Below are 23932 nucleotides of genomic sequence, written 5' to 3' on the forward strand. Positions count from 1 at the left end.
GCCTCTCTGTATGGTGGCACAGCCTTCCGGTGTGTCAGCCACCCCACCCAGCTTGGTGAATGGTTTGTGTTGCGAGGGACCTTAAAGATTACCCAGTTCCAACCCCCTGCCCTGGGCAGGGACACCTCCCACCAGACCAGGTTGCTCCAAGCCCCGTCCAACCTGGCCTTGAACCTTGAACACCTCCCGGGATGGGGCACCCACAGCTTCTCTGGGCAACCTGGGCCAGGGGCTCACCACCCACAGCAAAGATTCTTTTCCTAATATCTAATCTAAATTCAAGAGAAAGGAATTGTCTCTGAGGCTCTCAGATTTGATTTGCTACATGCTAACTGGTGTAGGCCCAAGATGAAGGGGTGTCTCCTAAGGAGGATAAAGTCCGTGGAGTTTCTAAGGCATCAGAATAAGATGTCCACATGCCTGAGAATGTGGGGGGATGTGACAGACAAACAGAATACTGGGTGCTTCTAGAGGGAAATGCTTAGGATCATTGTGGCATTATTCATTTCAACACTATAGTCAAAGTTATTCTTTGTCAGCACAATTATCTAAATGTCACCGGTAGCCTAGAAAAAAAACAAGTCAGTTGCGACCTTGGAAACGTTGCAAGAAAAATTGGGGAATCTGCCATACTGGTAAAGAGATGCTGGATTCAGATGAGCTAATCTTCAAGTCTCACTATGATCTTTCAAAAAATTATAAGTACTTTTAAGGCATGATTTATCAGATCTGCATGATGTCTGCCTTAGGAGGAGATGAATCATGCCCTGAAAGTATCTATTTCTTTCCTGTCATTATAATGAGAGCCCAAGTTAACTATAACGAGTGTAGGATCTACGTTGTAAGTGTCTATATCTGGTCAACAAATCCCAATAGAGATGTGAATTTCTGTGAGTCCCTACCGCACACATCATTTTATCATGAGTGAATGGCTATATTCTGTCTTCACCTACCAACTGTGAATGACCATGTGATTGCAAAGCCACCATGGGTGTTTTTAGGAGAGGGTACAATTATAGGTTCCTAAGTCAAGTCTGGCGCAGAAGGGAGAAATGCACGGAGAAAAGGCTCTGGTACCCCAGAGAATGAATTGCTGTGGCTCTGCTTGGTGGTTTTTACATCTTAGGAATAAAAAGTGTTCTGACAGAGAGAACTGATCCCTGGGGCATGACATTTTCCCTACCTGGGTAGGGAGGCAAACCTCTGGCTTTGATCTTCTGTTTATGGGAGATGTTTTAGCACAGTGTTTTGAGGCAGGCTGTGATAAAATGCCAGCTGAACATCAGGCTCAGAGTCTTGGCTCTTCCCATGACAAAGCAATTTTACTCAGTTTTAAAAATATTTCAAAATTGTATTTTGGGAAGCAGCCATAAGAAAAGACAGATATTCAAAGTCACGCGTATATTGGGTCGATCCATAGCTACCTTCAACCTAAGATTCTTCAAACCCATTGCTCCGTGAGCATTAACGCCCAGATGTCTCAGTCCTTGAGTTTACAGCTTAGTCAGTGGGACATCTTTTGCCACAGATCTCAAACCACAGGTTGGCAGCAGTATATCCTGACCTCAATTTCTCCTGTATTTTTAGGTTTCTCCACTTTTTGGAACAATCTATGATGCCATTTACTTCATGGCAATGGCTATAGACAGTGCTCGGAGGAAAGGAGTCAGAATCTCAGGAGCTCACATAGCTGAGCACACAAAAAACTTCAGTTTCCCTGGATTTAGTCACCGGGTAGAGACAGACCACTGTGGGAAGGGGATGAGCAACTATGTGGTACTGGACACAGATGGTGGTGGGAACCAGCTCTTCCCAACCCACTTGCTGGACTTGTCTTCAGACTCTGTGAATTCCCTGGGCCGGGACATCCACTTTCCCAGCGGAGCTCCACCCAAGCCAGACTCCAGTTGTTGGTTTGACCCAGATGTTCTCTGCAATGGAGGTAAGAAAGACTAAAAAAAACCCAGAACCCAGGGTCAAGTGGCATTGGGTCCATGCTTCTTTTTTATTTCATCTTTTACTCCAAGGGAGAGCGCCCCAAAGAAAAAAACCCTAAACTCCAGAAATTCATATAAATATGAACAGTCATCATGCTGCTTGTAATGGGAGTCCTATACAGAGATCCCACAATTGATCCACAAGACTCTTTCATCACTTTTTAGTTCAATAAGGTTGTTGCCACTGTTGTGTGCTGGAAAGAGTCTTCCAGGTCTAACAGTCAACATTTGCATATTTTGACAGCAACCAATACATGCCAGAGGCTCCAGCCAACACTGTGTCCCTGTCCTTCTGAGGGAGAGGGCACTAAGAGGATTTGCACTGAAGACAGCCTAAGAGAGCTGCGCAACAGCAGATGCTCTCGCCATCTCTCCTGGTTAAACCCAGCTTCTTTACCCAGTTAGCTATGCAGCTTTAAGGATCATCAGTGCTCACCTCATCAAGAAAAGATGATAATCATTACTCAAAATAATTTGAGTTACTGTAGACAACAGAGGTGGTAATCGAAGACTTGGGGGCGGAGGTATCTGTGCCGCTTCCCAGGTCTGTGAGACTGGGCATTGCCTTTACTTATTGTTTTTAATTTACCGCAACTGTGGTGGAGTTTTAAAGTCCACAGGGAAGCCAAAATCTCAGGGTAGGATACTTAGCCTCCACTTGACATATTTACTTATACTACCAAGCATTTACTCCTACGGCTCCAGGATATGACTTAAACAGACAAAATTAACCACATCTACAGAATATTTCATTCAACAGCTGAGAAAAACGTTCCCCTTGGCTCAGCCATAGCTGGTTTAAATCAGTGTTGCTCCATGGAAATTGGAGATATACTGACCTTACAGCAGCTGGCAAGCTATAGAAGAGACAAGTATAATGCTATCATATATCTAATTTTGCACTGCCATTAGGAACAGCGTAGCAATTTAGCATCCCATTGCAGTCTATGGAAAAATCCCACTGATTTTTAGAGAGATGAGATTTTATGTTCGCACCTTTACGAAAGCATAAAGCTTGAGGCATTTGTCAGTGAAGCAGTTAATTATTATTATTGCTAATATTTCAGAGACTGAATTTTATGACTAGAGTTAAATTCAGGCCTCGGTCTGGCTTTTGTATGGAGTTAGGGTTGGAGAAGGGTTGGATGTGAAGCTGCCAGGCTGCTGTGGTTCCTGACCCCAGGTCCACCAGGAGTGGGGCTCAGTGGGTGCTCCTAGTACACACGCACGCACACAGAATGCAGACACTGACACACTAACATGTACAGGAGAACAATGTGTTTACAGGCACCTCCACTCACAGCCAGCATTGCCAAATCATGGGACAACACAAACAACCTGATGCTCTTCTTATGCACCACCTAATCAGGTTCCTGCACACACACAAATGCATCCTCTGGTAGGTGGTCCAGACCTGTAATTCCCCCCATAGCCAGCTCTCAAACCCTCTGGCATCTGCAGGACTAGTCTCCAGATTTGTGCTCTCTCATGGGCTGTAGATGTCAGGACTTCTTATCTTACCTGTTGATTAGGTTGACATGAAGCCTACAAATGTCATACACAGACAGAGAGCACACTCACCCAGGAAAAAAAAATTTAGGAATAGGGGTTAGGAAGAAGGTAGGACAGATGGTGATGATCAGGAGGAGGGTTTGTCTGGAAAAATGCGCAACATGACTATATGTGACCAGCATCTCCATCCAGTATCCCACACTTGAGCCTCCCCAACTCAACCATATTCCTCCCTTTCCCCATTTTTTCCCTTCCTCTAAACAACCAATAAGAAGTTTCATATACTCCCCTAGTCCCCTTAAAGCATCCCCTAATGAGTTTAACAGAATCCCACAAGTATCCTCAAGCATGCTGGAAGTTTGCTCTTTCCCATGAGCCCGCGATAACCTTGTTTTCACTTCTGATTAGTTATAAAGCTCTGGTGGAGGTTTCTCAAGGCTTTGCATCGTTCCTGCAATGGCCCATCCATGAGCGACATGGGCGCTCTGGTCTTTGGTATTGCTTTCACTATCTCCTATTCCTTAGGGTTTGTTTATCTGGGTGTTTATTTTCCTCTTCTCTTGTCCTTTTACTGTCTCTTGTCACCCCAGTGAATTTTGTGCTCCAACCAGTTCTTTCTCTCAGCTTATCAGATGCTGCTTCAGTGAATTAAATTATATTTGGATGTTTTCCAGCTGTGGAAGAGTTCTCATGTCATGACGGGTAACAGTGCCCATACTTTGAGCAAATCATATGATCAGGGACAGGCCCTTTGCTATTCCTCAGTTTTCTGGTAACACGTTCAAGTACCACATTGCCTTAGAGTCCTCTAAAGTATGGTCAAGCACTTGTGGGTTATAAAATGTAATGGCAATAAGCAAAAGAATTTATCTGAGACTCTTTCTCAAAGAAGATTTTTCAGACATCAGAGACTTTGGGGGCTACCTGAGGAAGCTCAGGAGATGGTGCCAGTAAAAAAACCCCAACCTTGATTGAATACAGAAGAGAGCATTAACAAACTCCACATTATCCCTACCATATTGTGGTCTGGGTTACAGATTCTCTCTGGAAATGTTAGAAGGCCATGCAGAGATGTGAGATGGGCATTTCATACCCCTACACTTCATCACTAGTTTGTTCAGGAGGCATTTTACACTTTGTCCAGCAAGAGAACCAACCCATGCCCCTATGACTGGGCTATTCAAAGCTCATTCTCTCTTCAGTAGCAAGTTTCCCAGCAGGTGTCCAGGGATCCAGAGCATTAGGTCTTCTACAAGTCTGCCTCTAAGCTGATCCAGTCCCTCCTTTTCCATGGATCTAGCATTGTGGAAGACCTTTATGAGATGTGTTCTGGCTTCACACTCACCCTTCCGAAGGGAAACACCTCTTCGGCAGCTCCCTTGACTCCTAGGGATGAACATATGAATATCAGGCTGCTGTCACCTGCTCTTACAGGAACACCAACACTCTGATTTTGTCTTTGCATGAAGAACAAACTCTGGCCTCCAGGCCAGGTTGCTGTGACCCTGCTCATTCCTGTATTCAAGTTGAGCCCCTCCTGAAGAAAGCTGTCTGTGTCTCCATTGCACTTTCTTTAGTGGAGCGAAACCTTGGTCTACACCCACACTGTCTGTGAGGTGGAGAAATGGGTGTGAAGTATCAACTCTATTGCACCTGAATTTCTTCTCAGATGGAGGCATACAGGGCTAGTTCCAGGCTGAAGCATGAAAGTGGAGTGACTTCTTATATAGAATCATAGTACCATAAAATCATAGAAAGGTTTGTGTTGGAAAGAACCTTTCAAGGTCATCAAGTCCAACCCCCTTACCATGGGCAGGGACATCTTTCACTAGACCCAGTTGCTCAAAGCCCCGTCCAACCTGACCTTGAATGTTTCCAGGTATGGGACATCTCCCACCTCTCTGGGCAACCTGTTTCTGTGTATGCGTGAGAACAATCAGGGACCAGGACCCTGGGCTGAAGCAGAAAGTAAGTCCAAACCTGGCAGGAAAATTTCAGCTAAAATGCTCTGTCTATTCCTGAAAAGAATGTTAATTTTCAAAAATTCCTGCAGCTTTCACTGGGAAGCTCTTGGTCTCAGTGCTTGCAAAAAGGCCTGTGATTTAGATGCAGGAGTGACTTAAAGTCATGAACCTTTTATCAACCCTAATTTCTCCATGCGTGTTTTTGTTTAAGGATCTTTGAACACAGACAGAATAAAATAGAGTAAACAGAAGACAGAAGAGGCAGAGACAGCAAACACTTCCCACTGGAATTTAGCTCATGCACTCATGTCAGCTTTCCTTACCTCTATAGCAAAGACAGACATTCGTGAGCAAAATATGTGTCTCCAGTATTTTCTGTTGATGGGCCCATTGAGGAAGACATCAGCCTTCCTTTCAGTGTTAGAAATCTGTAGCAGGGAATGAAAAATCCCAGATGGGCTGGTGACTCACTCTGGCCGTCACTTTGGTACCACATGATAAAGCTTTTTCAGTGTTTCAGTTCCTGGAGAGAAGAGGGTCAAATGTTCAAAAGTTACGAACTTTGCAGAAGCTGCCTCTAAAACTGAATTCTTCCCTGCAAGTCCAGTCTTTATTTACTTGAAGAAAAAAAAAATATTTTTCCACTCAACCAGGGCTCTAGATCTGTTAGGGAAAAAAAGTGCATGGAAATAAATAATTAAAGTAGTTACAGTCTCATGTAAATAAAGTCAGTAAGTATTTGTGTATTCACAAATTAATATCACATAAAAATTGACTTCTAGCGTTCTCCTGGCTGAATATTTGACTTTGTAGTCTAATGGTCTGATACTGATATTTTCAATAGTATTGCCTAAATCAAAGGGATTTTCTAATTCACTGATTCTTTCCCCCTCTCCACACAGGGATTGAGCCTACAGTCATGATTTTGGGAGTAATGCTGATATTTGCCCTGGTGCTTTGTGCTGTGGGCCTGACTTCTCTCATCAGGTGAGAATCGCAGTACGTATTTGATTGGGTGCCACTTTTCGCCTCTGTGGGAGACTTGCATTTTAACCAGCAGTTTGGACCATGGGAACACAGAGCAGGTTTGACTGTGGCCTCTGCTCTCCATCCACATGTCTCTTCACTTTATGAAGTGATAGTGGCTTAAGCACTATGGGCATTGGTTCTGCAGTTCTCATGAAGAGCAATTTTACCCTTAATCCAGTCCAGGTTTGGAAGAACATTGCCACCTGCTGCTGGAATGATTAGCTGGATGATGGCTCTGAAGCATTAGGAAGGTGACTATAACTTTGGAAGTGCAAAGTGTGCCATACAAACCAACAATAGAATCTGCTTTAAGAACATCAGGGTGGAGGCTAAGTGGGCTGCCATGCTAAACGGGTTTTTTCTTATTCCAGCACATTCTTTCCTGGATTTCTGTCCCTACTGTAATCATGTTTCCAATGAAACACCTAGGCTGACCCTCTTTACTTTCTTCAAGTACTAAAGAGAAAGAGACAGTATCTCTGGAGAGGGTTCAGAGCAATGAATTAGGATACCTCTTTATTACCAATCTGATTCACTCCCTGTTTTGAACTGGAGTCCATCTCCCTGGTCATTCACGTGGCATATAGATTGGTTTGGGCATGGGATCTTTGGAGCAAATGAAGTGGTCTGCTGGGGAAGGGACAGTTTCCAACAATCGCGTAGGTCACGCTTGTGTCCCGACTCTATAACCAAGGTGGACATGAGCCAGAATGGACTGGTTGGTCCACGAGCTATGGGTACCTCTTTAGCAAGGACACTATGGCCATAACCTAAAGTAATATGCTCCAAACTGGACCCTGGAGTAATCTGTCCCTCATTAGTGATGTTTACTTGGTGCATGACTGAAATTAGAGTGAAATTAGAGTGAAATTAGAAGCCATATTTAATCAGCAGCAATGAATTCAGCAGAGCAGGGTTCCTGGATTTTCCCATCCAGCTTTGCCTCTCAAATCATCCCAAAACATGTTTTCTCTCCACTCCTGAATCATCCCTCCAAACCCAGATGATATAAGGCCACCCAGAAAGCAACACCCCAAACAGTTCCCCTGCTTATAACACACAGCTGCTCCTGATACCTTATAATTGCAGGCACTGAGGAGGTCGCCTCCATCCACCCGCACTTTAAAGCCCTCGTCTATTCCTTGGCCACCGACCTCAACAATTACGTAAATAAAAGACAGTCTTACTGCCTACTCTACTTGTAAGCTGTTCCACAAGTACCAGACTGTGCTTGGGAAGGCTCAGTCATGAGTGAAGATGTATGGCCATCTGCAAGGGAAAAGAAAAAGTCTAGCATGACTCAGGCAATGATTTATGTAAGGGAGGGGCATGTCTGGAACTAAATTTAAACCACAGCGTCGTCTGAGTTCAAACGTGGGAGCTCTGGTCTTAGCTCTGCCAGGGATCTGCTCCATGGCTTTAAACAAGTCACTCCGCTCTCCGTGCTTTGCTTTCAGCAGAGGAGTGCTTTCCTCCATGCTTGGGGGAGAGGATGCGATTGACCAAACAAGGTTTTCAGGAGGGCAGGTGAAAGGTACCTAAATGATGAGATTTTTGCATGCACCTGGGTTGGGTGGCTTGGGGCAAGTGGTTAGAGAAAGATTATAAAAAATCATCTCAGGTGATTATGACCAAGGTCATATGGCCAAGGCTCCCTCTGAACTCCAAAAAGCTGTCTGTGCTCTTCTAAATTGCCCGGAGTGGTACGTGCAACGGAAATCATGGTGATCTATAGATATTTTGCGAAGTGGATTCCTGCTATAGTACAGTTAGAAAAAGGCACCCTATTGCCCACTTCATCAGGCAAAGTGTTAGATGTGTGCAGAGACATCTGCTGTAGTGTAAACAAAGTTCATTAAACAAATAAAGCAACACTGAGGGCAGCGAGGGAGCTTTCCTTTCTTTTCTCTGTTCCTGCTTGATGAGTTTTTGACTGTCTAATAGATATAGTGTGCTTTGTGCTCAGTGCTAGACCTTGACGTCTATTGAAATAGTGGGTTCAAAATGATGGGGTATGACTTCTGCCTCTTCCCTAAGTCCCTAAAATGGCCATGTGGTGGGTACTAGTGTCAGATGAATCCCAGCTAAAAACTAACAATGAAATGCTGGAATGTTTCGTATTGATTTACAGGAAGTGGACATAAGCCTGTTTGAACTGTCCCATGAACACGTAGTCCTTGACAGTGCACCGTTTCTTGTTGTGGTCTCTTCTGCCTTGTAAATTCAAGAGAAGATGGGCCAGTAGCAGGGTGCAGTCAAGGAACAGATAGTCTCTTTGCCGGTCTGACGACTATACTGAATTTTCTCTCTCACCCGTGGCAATTCTTCAAGTCTGGTAGCCTATCAAGGAGTGCAGAGAGTCATCCCTTGGAAAATGGGCAGCAGCATCCTGTGAAGATGCCAGAAACACATTTGTCCTGTGTTACACAGTGCATGATAGATATCCCATCTGGCTCAAGTCCTGGAAGAAGTAGCTTTAAATCAGCACAGTCTTCTTGTTCTAATTACTCCTGACCAAGACGAGCAGCACTGGCTCAGCAATACTGCTTCCAAGACCTCCACGCTGCATTGCACTGTCACACATGCCAAACTGCTCATTCCCTGCAGCTTTTCCCTCTGTACAAGCTTGCAGTCATTACAAGGTGGCATCTTGCTGTGTGCTTTGTACTGCACCATGCTACGATATGGAGATTCAGCCAGTAAATTTTGATGGTGACTTTTGCCCAGGCAGCTTTTATAAATTATCCATGGTTTGCTTTCAGTCCCTAGGAAAGGCTGGTGTGCCTGAGAGCTCATCAGCCAGACTGGCTGGTCTATTAAAACCTATTATTGTCTCCTAATGCAGAATGATTTGGCGTATGAAAAATAAACCCAAGCAAAACAAAGTATGCATTACATAGATGTCCAATTCATATTTGCAGCCAGATTGACTCAAGATGTCTATTTGTGATGAGACCCTTAGAGATTAAAGCTTTTGTTGTCTGTGAATTGGTTGAGCCTTGCTGTTTGACTCAGGGGATATCAGTTCAAGACACGACATCATGGTTTGTCTACTGCTTTCAACCACATCCATCCCTACTGCTTCACCGCGTGCTGCACTTTCCTAATACTGCAGGGAAGCCAGACGTGGGCGACTTGAAGGTGGTGTAAACTGGTTACCTGCCTAATAATGATAACTGTGACTCTCCAAATCTCTCAGGCATAGTATCTTGAACAGCCAGCTATTCAAGGGACCTAACAAGATAATACTGACCTTGGATGACCTCGTCTTCATCAACCCAGAACTACATAAAAAGGTAAGTCCTTCCACTCTTGAAAGTAATGCGGTGAGACACTCAAAGATAGGTTTGCTTTGGGTATTTTCATACCCATGAAGCTCTGGGAAGGTCATTCACTTCTCCGTGTCTCATTTTCCCCAGCATATCAAAAAATTTCCCGTACGCTGAGTGTTTTTGAGGCTCAGATTAGATGCACATGCGTTGTCAAAGCTGTTATGATGATGTAAAATAGTACCCTTGGTTGTGTGTATTTTAACATCCAAAGCTTATTCTTTGTTCTTGAGGTTAGATGGCATAGCATAGTTCATGTCCATATAGCTAAACCATCTTACCTTCTAAAATAAAGCCTCTGCATCCAAACTGCCTATTGGGAACCGTTCCTGTCCTGTGCTGGCTCCTGTCCAGAGCTGGGGATCTCCTGAGGGAGTATTATTTGGTACAGGCCAGAGCCATGCCCGGGACCATGCCAACGATACGGACTGCTGCGGAGCAATCCCTTTGCTGAGGTCACTGGCACAGTTACAGGCTTCTTGTCTATGCCAGAGGAGACATTTCCCTGTGCCCTGCTCAGAGAGACACCTGACTCCTCTGGTGTCTCCCCTGAGCCACGGCATTTCCATCACCTAGAGTGCCGCTGTAGTGTTTCAAGGTATTACACAAGGTCAACCTCATGAGCCTTTTAGAGGCATTTAGAGAGGTGAGATGAGAAGTTTGGGAGGTTGCTAGCATGGGTGAAATGTACGGCCTGAGGCAGAGCTGGAGTGGAGGTTTGCATCCAGAGGTGGTAATTGTCTTGCACCCGCTTTTGTTGCCTTCCAGAGACTGACCTTGGACAGTCTGACTGATGCAAACAGCGTAGCAGCGGATGGCAGAAGCTTGAAATCTGTAACCCGCTCCTTTTCCTTGAAAAGTGCAGCTGCCACCCATGAAACCTCCAATGTGGGTTTGTATGAGGTAGGTTGGGACCTCATGCAGCCTTCTCCCACTGCTTCAGTTGAGGTCTCAGGATGTGCATACTGCTGACAGACCCCGAGGGTGAAAATAAGTTACTCCCAAGCATGGACCTACCAGTGCTTAAGGTGACTCCACCCCAAACCTCACTCCAACACTTGGAGTCCTGTTGGGTGGTGCTATTTGACATCCTTATGTGGTGTTGCCAGGTTTGGTCCCTGTTAGAGATGTCCTGAAGGCACTGTGAAGAACCTTTCTCACAAGATAGAGCCTTTAGGTGGTGACATGTCTAATAAGGACCTTTCTTACAAGACAGGATCCAAATACAAAGGATAAAGGCTATCAAATTCCCCCGTGTGCCAATAGGACTGTATGGAGTTTAAGCAGAGGCAGGGGCCAATAAAAAACACACCATCCATCAGTTCTTTCCTAAAACCACAGCTTTTTGAAAAAATGGCATGATGATTCTCACCGAAAGAAGCAAAATAAACTGGATCATTAATGCCAGAGAAAAGCTCTGGACAGAGTTACTTGCCTTTTGAATTAAGTTATCATTGTTTATCAGATACTAATACACCTTCCAGGTATGAATTTCTGATCCAGGTGAAGGTCCCATCTCACCCCAATTTTTTAGGGATTCCACTGGATATTCTTATTTGGGTGCAATATAGAAAAAATCTACCACCATGAACACTGAAAATCCCCAGCCACTTTCAAAGTCGAGGATCTGGAATTCAGACCCAGGTCCCAATGTTGGCTGTTGCTCAGAGACTTGCTCTATCATTCACCCTCCTGTATTGTGGACAGGGAGACTGGGTGTGGCTGAAAAAATTTGAGATGGGAGCCATTCACAATCTGCGGCAAAGCTCCACCGGCATCTTGAGGAAGGTAGGAACAGGGGATGGCTGGGTATGTGGAGGGAAGGTTGCTTGGGGGACCTTTGTGACTGCAGCGTATTTTTATCCTCCTTGTCTCCTGTTTATCATGGAATCACAGAATGGTTTGGGTTGGAAGGGACCTGAAAGATCATCTGGTTCCAACCTCCTTGCCATGGTCAGGGACACCTCCCACTGGACCCAGTTGCTCAAATCATGGCTGTCACTGAGTCATACCCAGTGAAATCTGTTGGAATGGACCATGCGCGGTTGCATCTGGCAAACTTACCAATGACACATGTGTCAGAGTCAGCAGCTTGCAAAACCCCAGCCTGGACCTGACACTTCAAAGCTGGTGCAGTGCTGAATGTATGACGAGTCCTCTAAGTGGCCTTGTCTAGAAAGGCAGGGCGGTTTGGAGGAGATCATCCCTGCCTGTGTCAGGGCAGGGTGATGCACTGGGCGCTATTTTCATGTGTTATTTGTTGACAATGTGGCACAGACACGGTTGTGCATTTCTCTAGGATTTGCTTTGTGTCTCCAGCTAAGATTCCTGTTAGAAGTTTACTTTTAGCCGTCCATTTTATTATTATTATTAAATGACGAGCAAACACATTTATTTTCCAAATTCAGGGCCATTAGTTGTTGGCAGCTATTGCTAACATAGGAGTGGCATTTTTATGCGTATAACAAATTTACCAGGGCATGTGTCCAAAGCCACCACTGATGGATAACTTTGGATCCTCCAGGCATGGTATTCCTTTCCAGATCACACTAGAGCTGGAGCAAGACTCCACATGCTGAACTCAATTTACCCCCGTGAAGCCATTTTGTCCTAGTGAAAGATCCAATCCATCTTGTCTAAATAAAACCAAATTTCTGTTCAGTTTGCTTTTCCTATCTTGCTTTCTTTGTCTTAACAGATAGACTAAGAAAAGCAAAGTTAGAAAAGAGTGTAGGATCGCTGAAAGTAAGCAGCAAAGAGGTTGTTTGCTCCCCAATCCTTGTGTGAAAGACTGTTTGGAAGTACAGGAACGTTAAGGACATCTAATGATATAGAGAAGCTGCTGAGCAGATGTCTGGCTGACTTGTTCTCGCTGTGATTCACTGTCTTGTTTCAGATGAAAGATCTGCGTCATGAAAATGTGAATCTGTTCCTGGGCTTTTTCTCTGACTGTGGCATCTTTGCCATCGTGACAGAGTACTGCTCCCGAGGAAGCCTGGAGGACTTGCTGAGAAACGAAGATATGAAACTGGATTGGATGTTCAAGTCCTCTCTCGTGATGGATCTAATTAAAGTAAATCCATTGCTCCTGCTGAGGCATGACCTGCATGTGACTTTTATATTCACGTAGCTATTTCATCCAGAACTTTGGGATTTTTGTAGTAATGCAGGGAAAACCAATGTGAATGCAATTATACTGGTATACGCAGACATCTTATTCCTGATTTGTTAACATCCGAGAGAAGCACTATTCAGGGTAAAAGGACTGCATCCACTCAGCAGGATGAGACGTTAAAACTACATTATCAGGCCAGAACTGATCACTTAGAACAATGACTTTGGTGGCAAATTCTTACTTTCCAAAGGTCCTTTCTTGTCATAAATCAGAAATGAATCCAGCATAGAACCAAACCGTAGCCATCCCCTGTCACGGTATGGCTATGTTTAAGGTCACTTTAGAAGAGTGTTCATGCTCCAATCATGTCCCATGGTGAACAACCAATCTGGGACAAGTGGCCTACAGAGGACAGACTGCCAGAGCCATTCTTACAGCCCATGGTCCACCTTCTGATCCTCCTTGAGTGAGCTGGGTAAGGGCATCCAGCTCTTAATGGCTTGCCTTGACCTAACCATTGGGTACCACTTGTGTCCACCTTGTCTAAAAGTACAACTTCTGAGTGCAATGAGTCCTAGGGTTACAGAGGGAGGCATCAGACTGTTACTTTAGGGTGCAGATAGCCCAATTCCTATTCCTAATCCATTTCTGAACTTTTCCCGTAGTTTCTTGGGTTGATCAGCACTGCATTTCACATAGAGTTAATGCTGTATTTGATGCTATCCGCGGTGACAATTTGGCTTGGTGTCTCTGAATGCTGACAGATAACGTAATTCTTAAGGAACAGCCTCAATCTTTTCTGTTTTTCATAGGGAATTAGATATTTACATCACCGAGATTTCGCCCATGGACGTCTCAAGTCTCGTAATTGTGTTGTGGATGGCCGGTTTGTGCTGAAGATCACTGACTATGGTTATAATGAGCTCTTAGAAGCACAGAAATGCCCGTATGTTCAGCCACCCCCAGAAGGTAGGTGTCATAAGGAAATATTTTTTTAGAAATATTTGTCTATTGATTTAATAGATGCTTGTCCTAATGCAATTGCAGGCCAGTGGCCACAGAAGGATATATGTGCTCAGTCTCACAATTTCTCGTTGCCTGTATACAATGCATTGTTACAGGAAAGGATAACCAAAGTTTTTTCAGACTTCCCGAAAGTGAAATGAATAGCAGAGTGTCATGGTAAGTAAAAAAGATTTTATTGTAAGCAATGACAGACCTTAAAGTTGTAGTAGACGGAGAAGAATTTAAGTGCCCCTGAAATCTGATCAAACCTGAATTTCTGTGACCAGTGGAATTAGCTTCACATCTTTAGCCCCAACCCTATATTTGAAATTTTAGGTTAACCCAAATGCCTTGTTTGGTAAAACTAAGCCATCTGAAACACAGGGTGGTACAGGTCTTTTTGAAATAGGTCTTCTACATGCCAATCACCAAAGGCTGACACATGACATTCCCACCACTTAGGGACAGCATCTCTTGGGACCAGGTTTGGAGACTTTGGCAGGATTTCTTTCACCTGGCCATTGCCTTGGGGTTTCTCTGGTATCCCAGTTTATCCTTCAAACTTCAAACAAATTCATTCAAGTAGTATGTAGTGTTTTGATCCCTCTGTCACAGGATTTGATTCCTACACACTTCCAATGTCTCAGATAGGGCAGTTGCCAGAAGACCACCTTCTCCTCCCTTACGAAAGTTATATGTATTGCAGTGGCTGAAATGTTCCTTATTCCCGTTACTCAGAATACACAGTTACCAGGGTAACAACATCCCAGTTTGAAGAAGATTCATTTCTTGATGAGGCTGGGTATGTTTTATAACTGTGTCTTGCATCACTTGAACTATCGGATTACAAAGACTGGTCATGCTTCAGACTGACACAAACTGCTTTTACGGAAACTACGTTCATTTAAGAAGAACTACAGAAAGTATTTTATTAACTGTTGCTTTGTAAAATAGTGACAGTAACAAGAAATCCAGGCTTCAGCGACAATATTTTGTCTGATTGACATTGTCAAACAAAAAAGGGTGTTAAATCTTTCGGCAACGGTGAGAAGACTTCTTATGTTGAAGTTCAGGGTTGGTGTTATAGGATATATGTTGTTGGTATGACATTTTTTTAACATTTTTTTAAAAGGTAGAGTGAAATTTGGAAAATTCAAAATTTTTGTCAGGATGGAAGTTTAATATTTCTAACACATCACAAGAAATAAAAGACTGAGTAATAAAGTACTTTCCAACCTTTTCTCAAATGACTGAAATGAAGTGTTCATTTAAGCACTTCATTTGCAATAGTCTGAGCTCATGTGTAAGAAGCATGATGCTCTTGAATTTTTTAGAATTGCTCTGGACAGCTCCTGAGCTACTGAGGGACCCGGACATGCGCAGGAAAGGCACGTTCAAAGGGGACATTTACAGCTTTGCAATCATCCTACAAGAAGTGGTTGTTCGGGGTCCACCATACTGCATGTCAGAACTCTCAGCTGAAGGTAGGCAACTATTTCAGTACTATTTTAAGGCTTTACACAGAGTGCTCATAAAATGTCTGGCCAAGCCCCTTGGGTAAAACATTAGTATGGATATAATGTTCCAATCTCATGACCTTTCTCAGTGACAAAAGACTGTTTTCAACAAAACATACAAAATAAACATCGAAATGTGCAGTTCTGATCTCAGCCACAGTACGAGACCCATCACTGCTATCAATGGGGTTGGGGATCTGCGTCCCCCTGAAGAGGCTTCAGAGCTGGCCGGCACTGCTGCATCTCCAGTTCCCTGTCCAGATTTTGACTCTTCATCACAGTGTGGGGTGAAGTCTGATGGCAGAATTTCCCATAGCTTGGAAACTCCTTTGCTTCCCACTCATCGGCCCTTTTTTGTTTCCCTTGCTATCATCATATTTTGTCCATCTGCCCATCTGTTTTTCCTTAATTACTTCCCCATTTAAAGAGGCTGTCTCATTAGCAAAGATCAAAGTGATACATCCTGACCCTGCTGGCTTATATATAAGGTGGTTTGTAACAGAAATAGCAAATAGGTGAACTCCTTAGGAACTGCTCATGGTGCAACTCTCATTAGTTCAAGCCATGTTGTGCATGCATAGGAAGAGCAAACACACTGCAGTCAGGGTCAGGTCACAAGCATGTGAACAGGGAGGGAGGGAGAAAAAGCAAAAAAAGAGCTGGTTTCAGTGAAAGCCCGTTCTCAACATATTTTAAGCTGGACAGTCACCAAGTGGGGCATGGCCATTCAGTAACTGCCAGTTCAGTGCCTGAAAAAATGGGTCTCTGACCTTGTTGTGCACCAAACTGCTGCAACAACGCAATGACAATGAACACGATGTAACCCACCCTGTAATTCAGAGCTGGACCTATGATGTAGCCTATGATGTAATTATCAGGTGTCCCCCTACCTAGTCCCCATGGGAAACCTCCAGCAAATGTTACACATAGTACACTCCAGTTTCCTCGCCTGATGAAATGATGAATTTCTACTCATTCCATCCTAACCCTCAAGGAGCTTTCACTTGTGGCGTGAACTTTAAAACTGTCTGGGGAAGGCGTTTCCCCTTGGCTGCCCCAGGAAATATTTGTGTCAGGTGCTTTCTTTGGTTCGTTTGGTGGAGAGCGGTGGGATGAGCCAAAGAGCTTAAAAGTAAACTGTCAACACTGAAAAGCTTTGGGTACTCACAGTAACAGCTGTGGAAATGCAGGGCTCTTGCCAGAAAGAGGGTGGTTTTCAATCCAGATGACTGCTCTGCACTACACAAGATGAAACTTTCAAACACAGTCACTTTGGGTGAAAAGAAAAACACATTTCCTCCAGGGTAACCTTACTAAGAAATACCAAAATTGAAGCTGGGGTTGGATTAAGACATCACACTCCCCTGTCCGTGGTTCAGCTGTCAATTAAACTTGCAGCTCCCCTCCTTTGCTGTAGGACTGTTTTATCTAAAAACCACAGATTCAAGGGCTGACTTCTCAGGGTCTGAAAGACCAAACCAGTTCCTCATTAGTCTTATTTCACCTCTGGATAGAGAGTAATTTCCCACACATTGTTTTAAACCCAAACTCTCCCCCTTAAAATACTTTCCACTGTCTCTATTCCCATCAGCCTCCTAAGTACTGGTTTCCAGTCAATGGTGAAGCGTCACAGACTGGTATCCTTCCTGTCTGGGCTTGACCATAATTCTCTGCTCCCATAGAGGATCGCAGAGCCTAATGGGGAGAGTCAGAGGCAATCTCAATAAACACAAGCCTGCAGGCTCACACATCCATCTGTCACACAACCTCCCCCATCCAGCCCCTTTATTGCTCATAACCTGGTTCTCCAGGGACAAAAAGGCAGATGAATCTGTTATCTTTTAAATCCTCCAAAAGACTCCTGGCAGAGGAAAGCAGAAAATCCCAGGTCCGTTTGATGCAGCTGGTGGGTGGTGAGGAATAATGGTGATGGCTGAAGGAGTGAGCAAGGGACAGGCGAAAAGGTCCATGTCCTTTGTCCCCACCAAGACCACCCATCTCACAATGTGCTTCCCATTCTTCTCTTTGTCACAGAAATTATAAAGAAAGTGAAGAAGCCCCCTCCCCTGTGCCGCCCAAACATAGCCCCTGAGTTGGCCCCCCTGGAGTGCATCCAGGTAATGAAGCAATGCTGGGGTGAAGCCCCCGAGCGACGTCCAACTTTTGAGGAGGTATTTCATAAGGTCGGTGAATAGACCAGCAGGTGGAATCCTTTGTTTGTACTTGGCCGGAAAATGTGTTTTATTTCTTTAAGTGAACCTTTAAATAATGATTGGAGAAGCCCCAGAGCTCTAGTCTTGCCTTTGCTATTTATTGTGTTATTTTATGGTTCATGATGTCTAGATATTTGGGTTTGCTGGCTAGGCCTGGCCTGGCTTACACCTTGTCCTGAACTTGGGCTGCCATGGCACCACCACATGGGGTGTGAAGCAGGCTGGACATGGGATTAGTGTCTTCACATTTGCAGTGTACCTGCACAGATGTTCTCATGGACATCAAAGACCTGTAAATTATGATAGCACCTTCAGATCAATATGTTGTTTGATCTTCTAAAGTATTTAAAAGGTGATTAATTTAAAAGGAAAATTCACCAAAGGCTGTTAAACACAAAGATACAACGTTTGGCATAGGAGTTCTCTGATCTGCAAATTGGTGTATGCTGGGAGCATATCCCAAGGAAATATGGCTGTAGCTGAGCCCTCTTTGAACAGCTTTCCCGGACATCTGTTACTGGCCAGTGTCATGGACAAATACTGGCAAAATAAACACCTTGTCTGATCCAGGAGTACTGTTCCTATGTTCTTAAAAGGTCAAACTAGGTAAACTTTTCCTAATTTTTACCTTTCAGTCCTATGAAACTGTGATTAATTTTATACCCATGGGACTTCACTGTTGAGTCTAAAGCAGTGTCTGAAGCCTCAGATTATCCAAATGGTCCAGAGGCTCAGCTTCAGGTCAAGAGGAGAGAGAACAACTCAATGAGCAGCTGGGGGTGGTGGATGGCAGCACACGAATACATGACAGTGTGCAAAGGTGGATTTAAGACCAGTAATAGATAAGCAGTTTCTAAGTGTTGTTGATGCCCCAAAATTTGCACCTCTGAATGCAAAGGGCTGCAAGTCACCCTAAAGGTTGGTCATGGGATAATTGAGGGTGCAAATTTGCTGCATGCTAGAACTCCGTAACAACTCACACACACATTGGCAACTCATGGAAGGTGGTGTTTCACTTAACGCTCACTGAAAGTTCATAAAAAAGAACATGCTCCTGGGCAGCTTCCATAGTTAGTGATGCAAATTTGTCTTCTAGTTTGCCTTTATTGTTGATGTCTTGCCACTGACAAAGCCAGTCTTTAGCATTGTCCCCTTAAAATGTTTGCTTTTTGTTCCTTTCCAAACTTAGAGTGCTACAATGGTGTAATGAGATGGTGAAATAACTCTCTAGTTTGATTTTTCCAGTTCAAAACCATCAACAAAGGGAAAAAGACCAATATCATTGACTCAATGCTCAGGATGCTTGAGCAGTATTCGAGCAACCTGGAAGATTTAATCAGGGAGCGAACTGAAGAGCTGGAGATTGAAAAACAGAAGACAGAAAAACTACTGTCACAAATGCTCCCCCCGTAAGTACTGGTACTTTAGATGGTAAAAAAAAAAAACATCATAGCTAGACTGGACAAAAGAGTTCCCCAGGAGTGAGCAAGATTGCAGAGCTGACCTCCAATTTTGGCAAGCACCTTCCAATCAAAGTAATAAACTTTAGTCAGTGTTTGTTACAGCCATATAGATCCTTCTATTTGTTGGAAGACCTTTTGAGCACAGTAAGGCAAGACTTTCTAAGCTCTTGGGCATGGCCTACAACAAGGGTTTGTGCCCCGTTGTCTTTGCTTGTGTTGTTATTTCAGATCGGTGGCAGAAGCCCTCAAGACTGGTGGCACTGTGGAGCCGGAGTATTTTGACCAGGTGACCATCTACTTCAGCGACATTGTGGGCTTCACAACCATTTCAGCCCTCAGTGAACCCATTGAAGTCGTTGACCTTCTGAATGACCTTTACACGCTGTTTGATGCTGTTCTTGGAAACCATGATGTTTACAAGGTGAGGAGTACCTGGACACAAGGATCAAGCCATGCCTGCGTCAAACACTCTTGTAGTTTTATTCTATTGCTCTTTCCCATCTCTTTCAATTTATTTATTTTTTGCTTTGTTTTGGTTATTAATGCCATGGTATTTGCCAGGTGGAGACAATTGGTGATGCCTACATGGTTGCCTCAGGGCTCCCAAAACGGAATGGAAACAAGCACGCGGCTGAGATAGCCAACATGTCCCTGGACATCCTCAGCTCGGTGGGAACATTCAAAATGAGACACATGCCAGACATCCCCCTCAGGATACGAATCGGGCTCCACACAGGTAGGTGGCTGCACTCGCCTGGGCCTGAACATCAAACAACTACTTCTTTGAATGCTTTCTCCCCTCCTACCCCAAAACAAGCACCCTTAGAAGACGCTTTAAAGTCTTCCATAGCAACAAGGACATTAAAATGGAAGCACAAACCCCAAGGAGGGAAATGGCTCGGTATCATTTGGGGGAGAAATTGTGTATTCTGTCGCAGTCAGAAACTGCATCAGACACATTAGTCACAAGGGTTTCATTGTAAGGGCGGCTCCTTGATGTGCCGTAGAGTCTTCTCCAGTGTGATATGGAGACATGTTTGTAACTCTGTTCTGAAATGAAAAAGCACAGAAAAACAGGCATACAGGGTGATGAAAGAATGAAAAAGGTTGGGGAGATTTATTACAGGTAGGACGTAACTGGAAGAATATGTGATAGAGCTATATTTAAAAAAAAGCATGTTATAAGGAAAGTAAATCATCTCTAGCACAGAAGTCATAATCTGCTCAATGAACAGAAAAGTGGCTTGTTTAAAAAGAAAATAAGTTCCTTTTTTTTTTACACAAAGTGTAATCAAACTGCAGAACAAAACAAAACAAAACAAAACAAAACATACAGTAGGATTGCAATCATCAGATAACCAAAAGTATGACTGGGATTTTAAACAGAGGAAAAGTCATCTGGAGTTATCATAGAATCAATATTTTTGAAGAGATATGAAGCTTCATAATTTTATACCACAGTAATCCATTAATAATTTTTTCCCAGCTATTCATCACCAGACTTCCTGTATCTTCTTCTGAAGTACCAGGTACTGCCCATTGCGGGAAGCCAAATAATTAATTAAGATTGTCCAGGAGTCTGACCCAGTATTACAGGGTTTTTTGTCCTTCAGTCTATCCGATAATGCCCACATTTTTGCAGCTTTGACATGCAAATGTTTTACAGAAGTCAATATCCTGTTGTATGCATAAGGAAGTAAGAGCAGAGAAGAAGAAGAATCTCACCCAGAATATTCTGAGAACAGAGATGTGACTTGAGCAGGGCTAAAGTCATTATTTCGTATCTCCTAGACCACATGAGTTCTTCTTTTGGGGTTATCTCTGAAAACTCAACTCCCTTCTGGTTTTTTTTGCAGTTTGGGGGTTTTGGCTGTCCCTTCACAGAAGTTTAAAGTGTTAAGGAATGATTGCAGGAGCACTGTGAGTTTTATACTCTGGCAGAAATGAGACGAGACTATGGCCCCAGCTTGTCTTGCCCAGAGCAGGAGTGTCTGGAGAATCAGCAGCACATTTTCAACATGGAAAGAGAGGAATCCAGTGCGCAACATCTGCTGCTGCCTGTTGATAGCAGCTCTGCAACAGGTCTTCCATGCACCCAGACAAAAATCTATCCCTAGATGATGTGTGCGGGGGGTGGTTACATTTTTTCTTGTTTTTCTGAACTCTGGGTATCTGGAAAGCAGTGTTGCTATGAGCTGTCGTGTAGGGTGCAAGAGGAAGACAGGGAGGAATTGGTATTTTATTTCTAAAGAAGCAGAAGCCAGATCTTGTTTTGCACAGATCTGGCAATGTCCTACTGTCATGGGAGCAGCGAGAAATGCATGCTCCAAAGCAAACCAGCTCTCTGAGCCACTGAGCTGACAGCAGAGTTTGATTAACCCTAGACCCTGTTTCTCCTGAGGAAAGAAGCATGATGAGGGAATCACCAGCATCATGAAAGCATTGAGGAAGCACTTGGGGGAGAGGAGGGCTTGGTTTACACTTTCACTGTCCTGGAACGGATGGAGAACGGGTGTGACCACCAGTTTTGTGGGCCAACTGTTCTCTGGAAACTGATGCCAAGAAGAGCTCGTGTTCCCCTCTCTGAAAACGCAGTAAATGCCGTTTGGACATGGGCTGCCCGTGTCTGTCCAGCACCAATGGAGAGCTGCAGTTCTGGGAACATCTCCTCGCCCATGCCCATGGTCCGCTTGTGGCAATGCATGGGTAAGGCGAAGAGGATAAGACCGCTGTTTGGTCTGCAGTTTCTCCTCTGCTTTAAATGCACCCTGGAGTCTTGGGTGTCCTCTCTTGACTTGACTGCACGTCCAGAAAAACTCAGCTGACTCAGCTGTTTCCACACCAGTCATCTCTGGGCTGGAGCTGGATGGCTGGGGAGAGCGGTGGTGAGAAGACAAGTTTTTCCGCGGAGGTTGAAGAGGATCTGTTTATCAGTCAGGCTCTTTGGCAGCCAGCCCCACGCTTCGATCAAGCTTATTAACCTCCACTGATGGTTGCTGCAGAGTCGTAGCCAGCACGGCTCATTAACTGACCCTGCAAGCCCTGGCAAAGCGCCGCTTCAAAACAAACCAGCGAACCTGTATAATTAAACAACTCGGCCATAATGTTCTCATCACAGGGTCTCTGTTTTCCTCTGAAACTTGTTACTGTGGGAGATTTATCGCTGGGAGTTTTTGTTAGCCCTTTGCTGAGGCTGTCTAGACAAAGGGGGAACACACACAGGCAGCGAAGGCAGCGAGTGAATTAACTCTTGGATGCTTTCACCGTGGAGAAGTTCTTTGGCTGTGTTTGCACTGCAGGGTTGGTTTTGAACTAGCAACTTTCTGCAACAGGAGGACGGGCTTAAAGGCAGTGATCTAGAAAAGTAGTGCCTGTCCCTAAAAATCTTGCCTATCCTAGGTTGTGAGCTTTGCAGAAATGATTGGGTGATCGTACTGACTCAGTAGGAAACCTAAATTTAAATAGAATCATAGAATTGTTCTGGTTGTCAGAGACCTTTAAGATCATCAAGTCCAACCATTAAGCTAGCACTGCCAAGTCCACAACTAAACCATGTCCCTCCGCACTATAGATAAATGTCTTTTAAATGCCTCCGGGGATGGTGACTCCACCAATTCCCTGGGCACCCATGTGCAAATGTTTCCAGGAGTGTTAGGGAGCCTGCACTCACTTTGTGGTCAGTGGAGGTCTGGTGGACATGTAAACGGACCCTGGACAGTTGCTCAGGTGCAGGACTGGAAAGGCTCACCCAGTTCAGTTGACTGCATTGACTTGGCCTCCACCAACTACAGCAGAAGCTCAGCTACCTATATTGGTACTTTGAATCAAATCCTCCTGAGTGAGGTCTGGTTTTTGACAAGAACCACTTTTTTGTGTCCTTGCAATGCCTATTACAGCAGGGGCTTTGGTTCTTACTGAGATTTGAGTGCTGCTGTCATGTCGTCACCAGAAGATGAAGAGAGGCGATGCCATGTGAGTTCGTGTTTTCTCAGGGAAAGCTCTTACTGAAGCATGAATTAAAATGTCTCCAATTAGATCCTTTTTTATGCACACATTAAGGACCAGTTAGGTAAGCGTTAGGACCTTGACACCATAGTATCAACAGTGTCCTTACAGTTGTGCTATCAAACTGCCTACAGACTAGACCCTGAAAAAACGGCCTCTAGTGGATATAGCTCCTCCTGAAGAGCTTGAACCAAATTAGCGAGTATTGATAAGGATGGGAATTTAATTAGAAGAAATTCTGAGGGGCGGTGTCTTATCCAAGGCCGCACCATTAAATCATCTTTACTTGACCTCCAGCAGTCCCTGCATGCTGTGTTTGACCCAGACATGCTGTTTAAGTCCTTGTAACATTTTTGGTATGAAATATTCTCCCTCTTCTTTTTTTTCTTTTTTTTTTTTTAATCTTTAAGCAAGTGATGCTTCGTCAGGCAGGAGTTAAATTCCATCTAACCTCTCAGCTTGCATCCTCTGTAAATTATATTGAAATCCTGTTACTTGGACTCTGCAGCAACAATTTTTCAGAGGTCACAGCAACAGGGGTTCTTGCAAAGTTGCCCATAGCTTTCAGCTATGGAGTTTCAGTGTCCTGATGTATATGAATACTATATGAAGAATCAGTTTTTGTAACTAAGGCAGCTAAAATCACAGTAAAATTACATTGTCTTAAACCAAGTAACCGATCACTTATAAATTAGGCTGCAATTATTATTACTATTATTATGACTGCTATTATTACTATTTTAAAACTTTTTAACCTGCAACCTTTCATATTATGAAAAACTT

The 23932-nt window shown here is 44.0% G+C and overlaps 1 protein-coding gene across 1 annotated transcript in view; it reads left to right on the top strand.

The window, feature by feature from the left end:
* Positions 1-23932, top strand: part of GUCY2F (guanylate cyclase 2F, retinal) — a 45190-nt gene that overhangs the window by 4219 nt on the left and 17039 nt on the right. The window contains exons 3-14 of the mRNA XM_054188293.1: positions 1588-1942; positions 6376-6460; positions 9702-9798; positions 10600-10734; positions 11539-11619; positions 12728-12904; positions 13759-13915; positions 15286-15435; positions 17503-17651; positions 18927-19090; positions 19373-19565; positions 19706-19880. Coding sequence (XP_054044268.1) covers positions 1588-1942; positions 6376-6460; positions 9702-9798; positions 10600-10734; positions 11539-11619; positions 12728-12904; positions 13759-13915; positions 15286-15435; positions 17503-17651; positions 18927-19090; positions 19373-19565; positions 19706-19880 — 1918 coding nt within the window. The remainder of the gene's footprint in view (positions 1-1587; positions 1943-6375; positions 6461-9701; positions 9799-10599; positions 10735-11538; positions 11620-12727; positions 12905-13758; positions 13916-15285; positions 15436-17502; positions 17652-18926; positions 19091-19372; positions 19566-19705; positions 19881-23932) is intronic.

Source organism: Rissa tridactyla, chromosome 1 (genome assembly GCF_028500815.1).
Source record: "Rissa tridactyla isolate bRisTri1 chromosome 1, bRisTri1.patW.cur.20221130, whole genome shotgun sequence".
NCBI classification, from domain to species: Eukaryota; Metazoa; Chordata; class Aves; order Charadriiformes; family Laridae; genus Rissa; species Rissa tridactyla.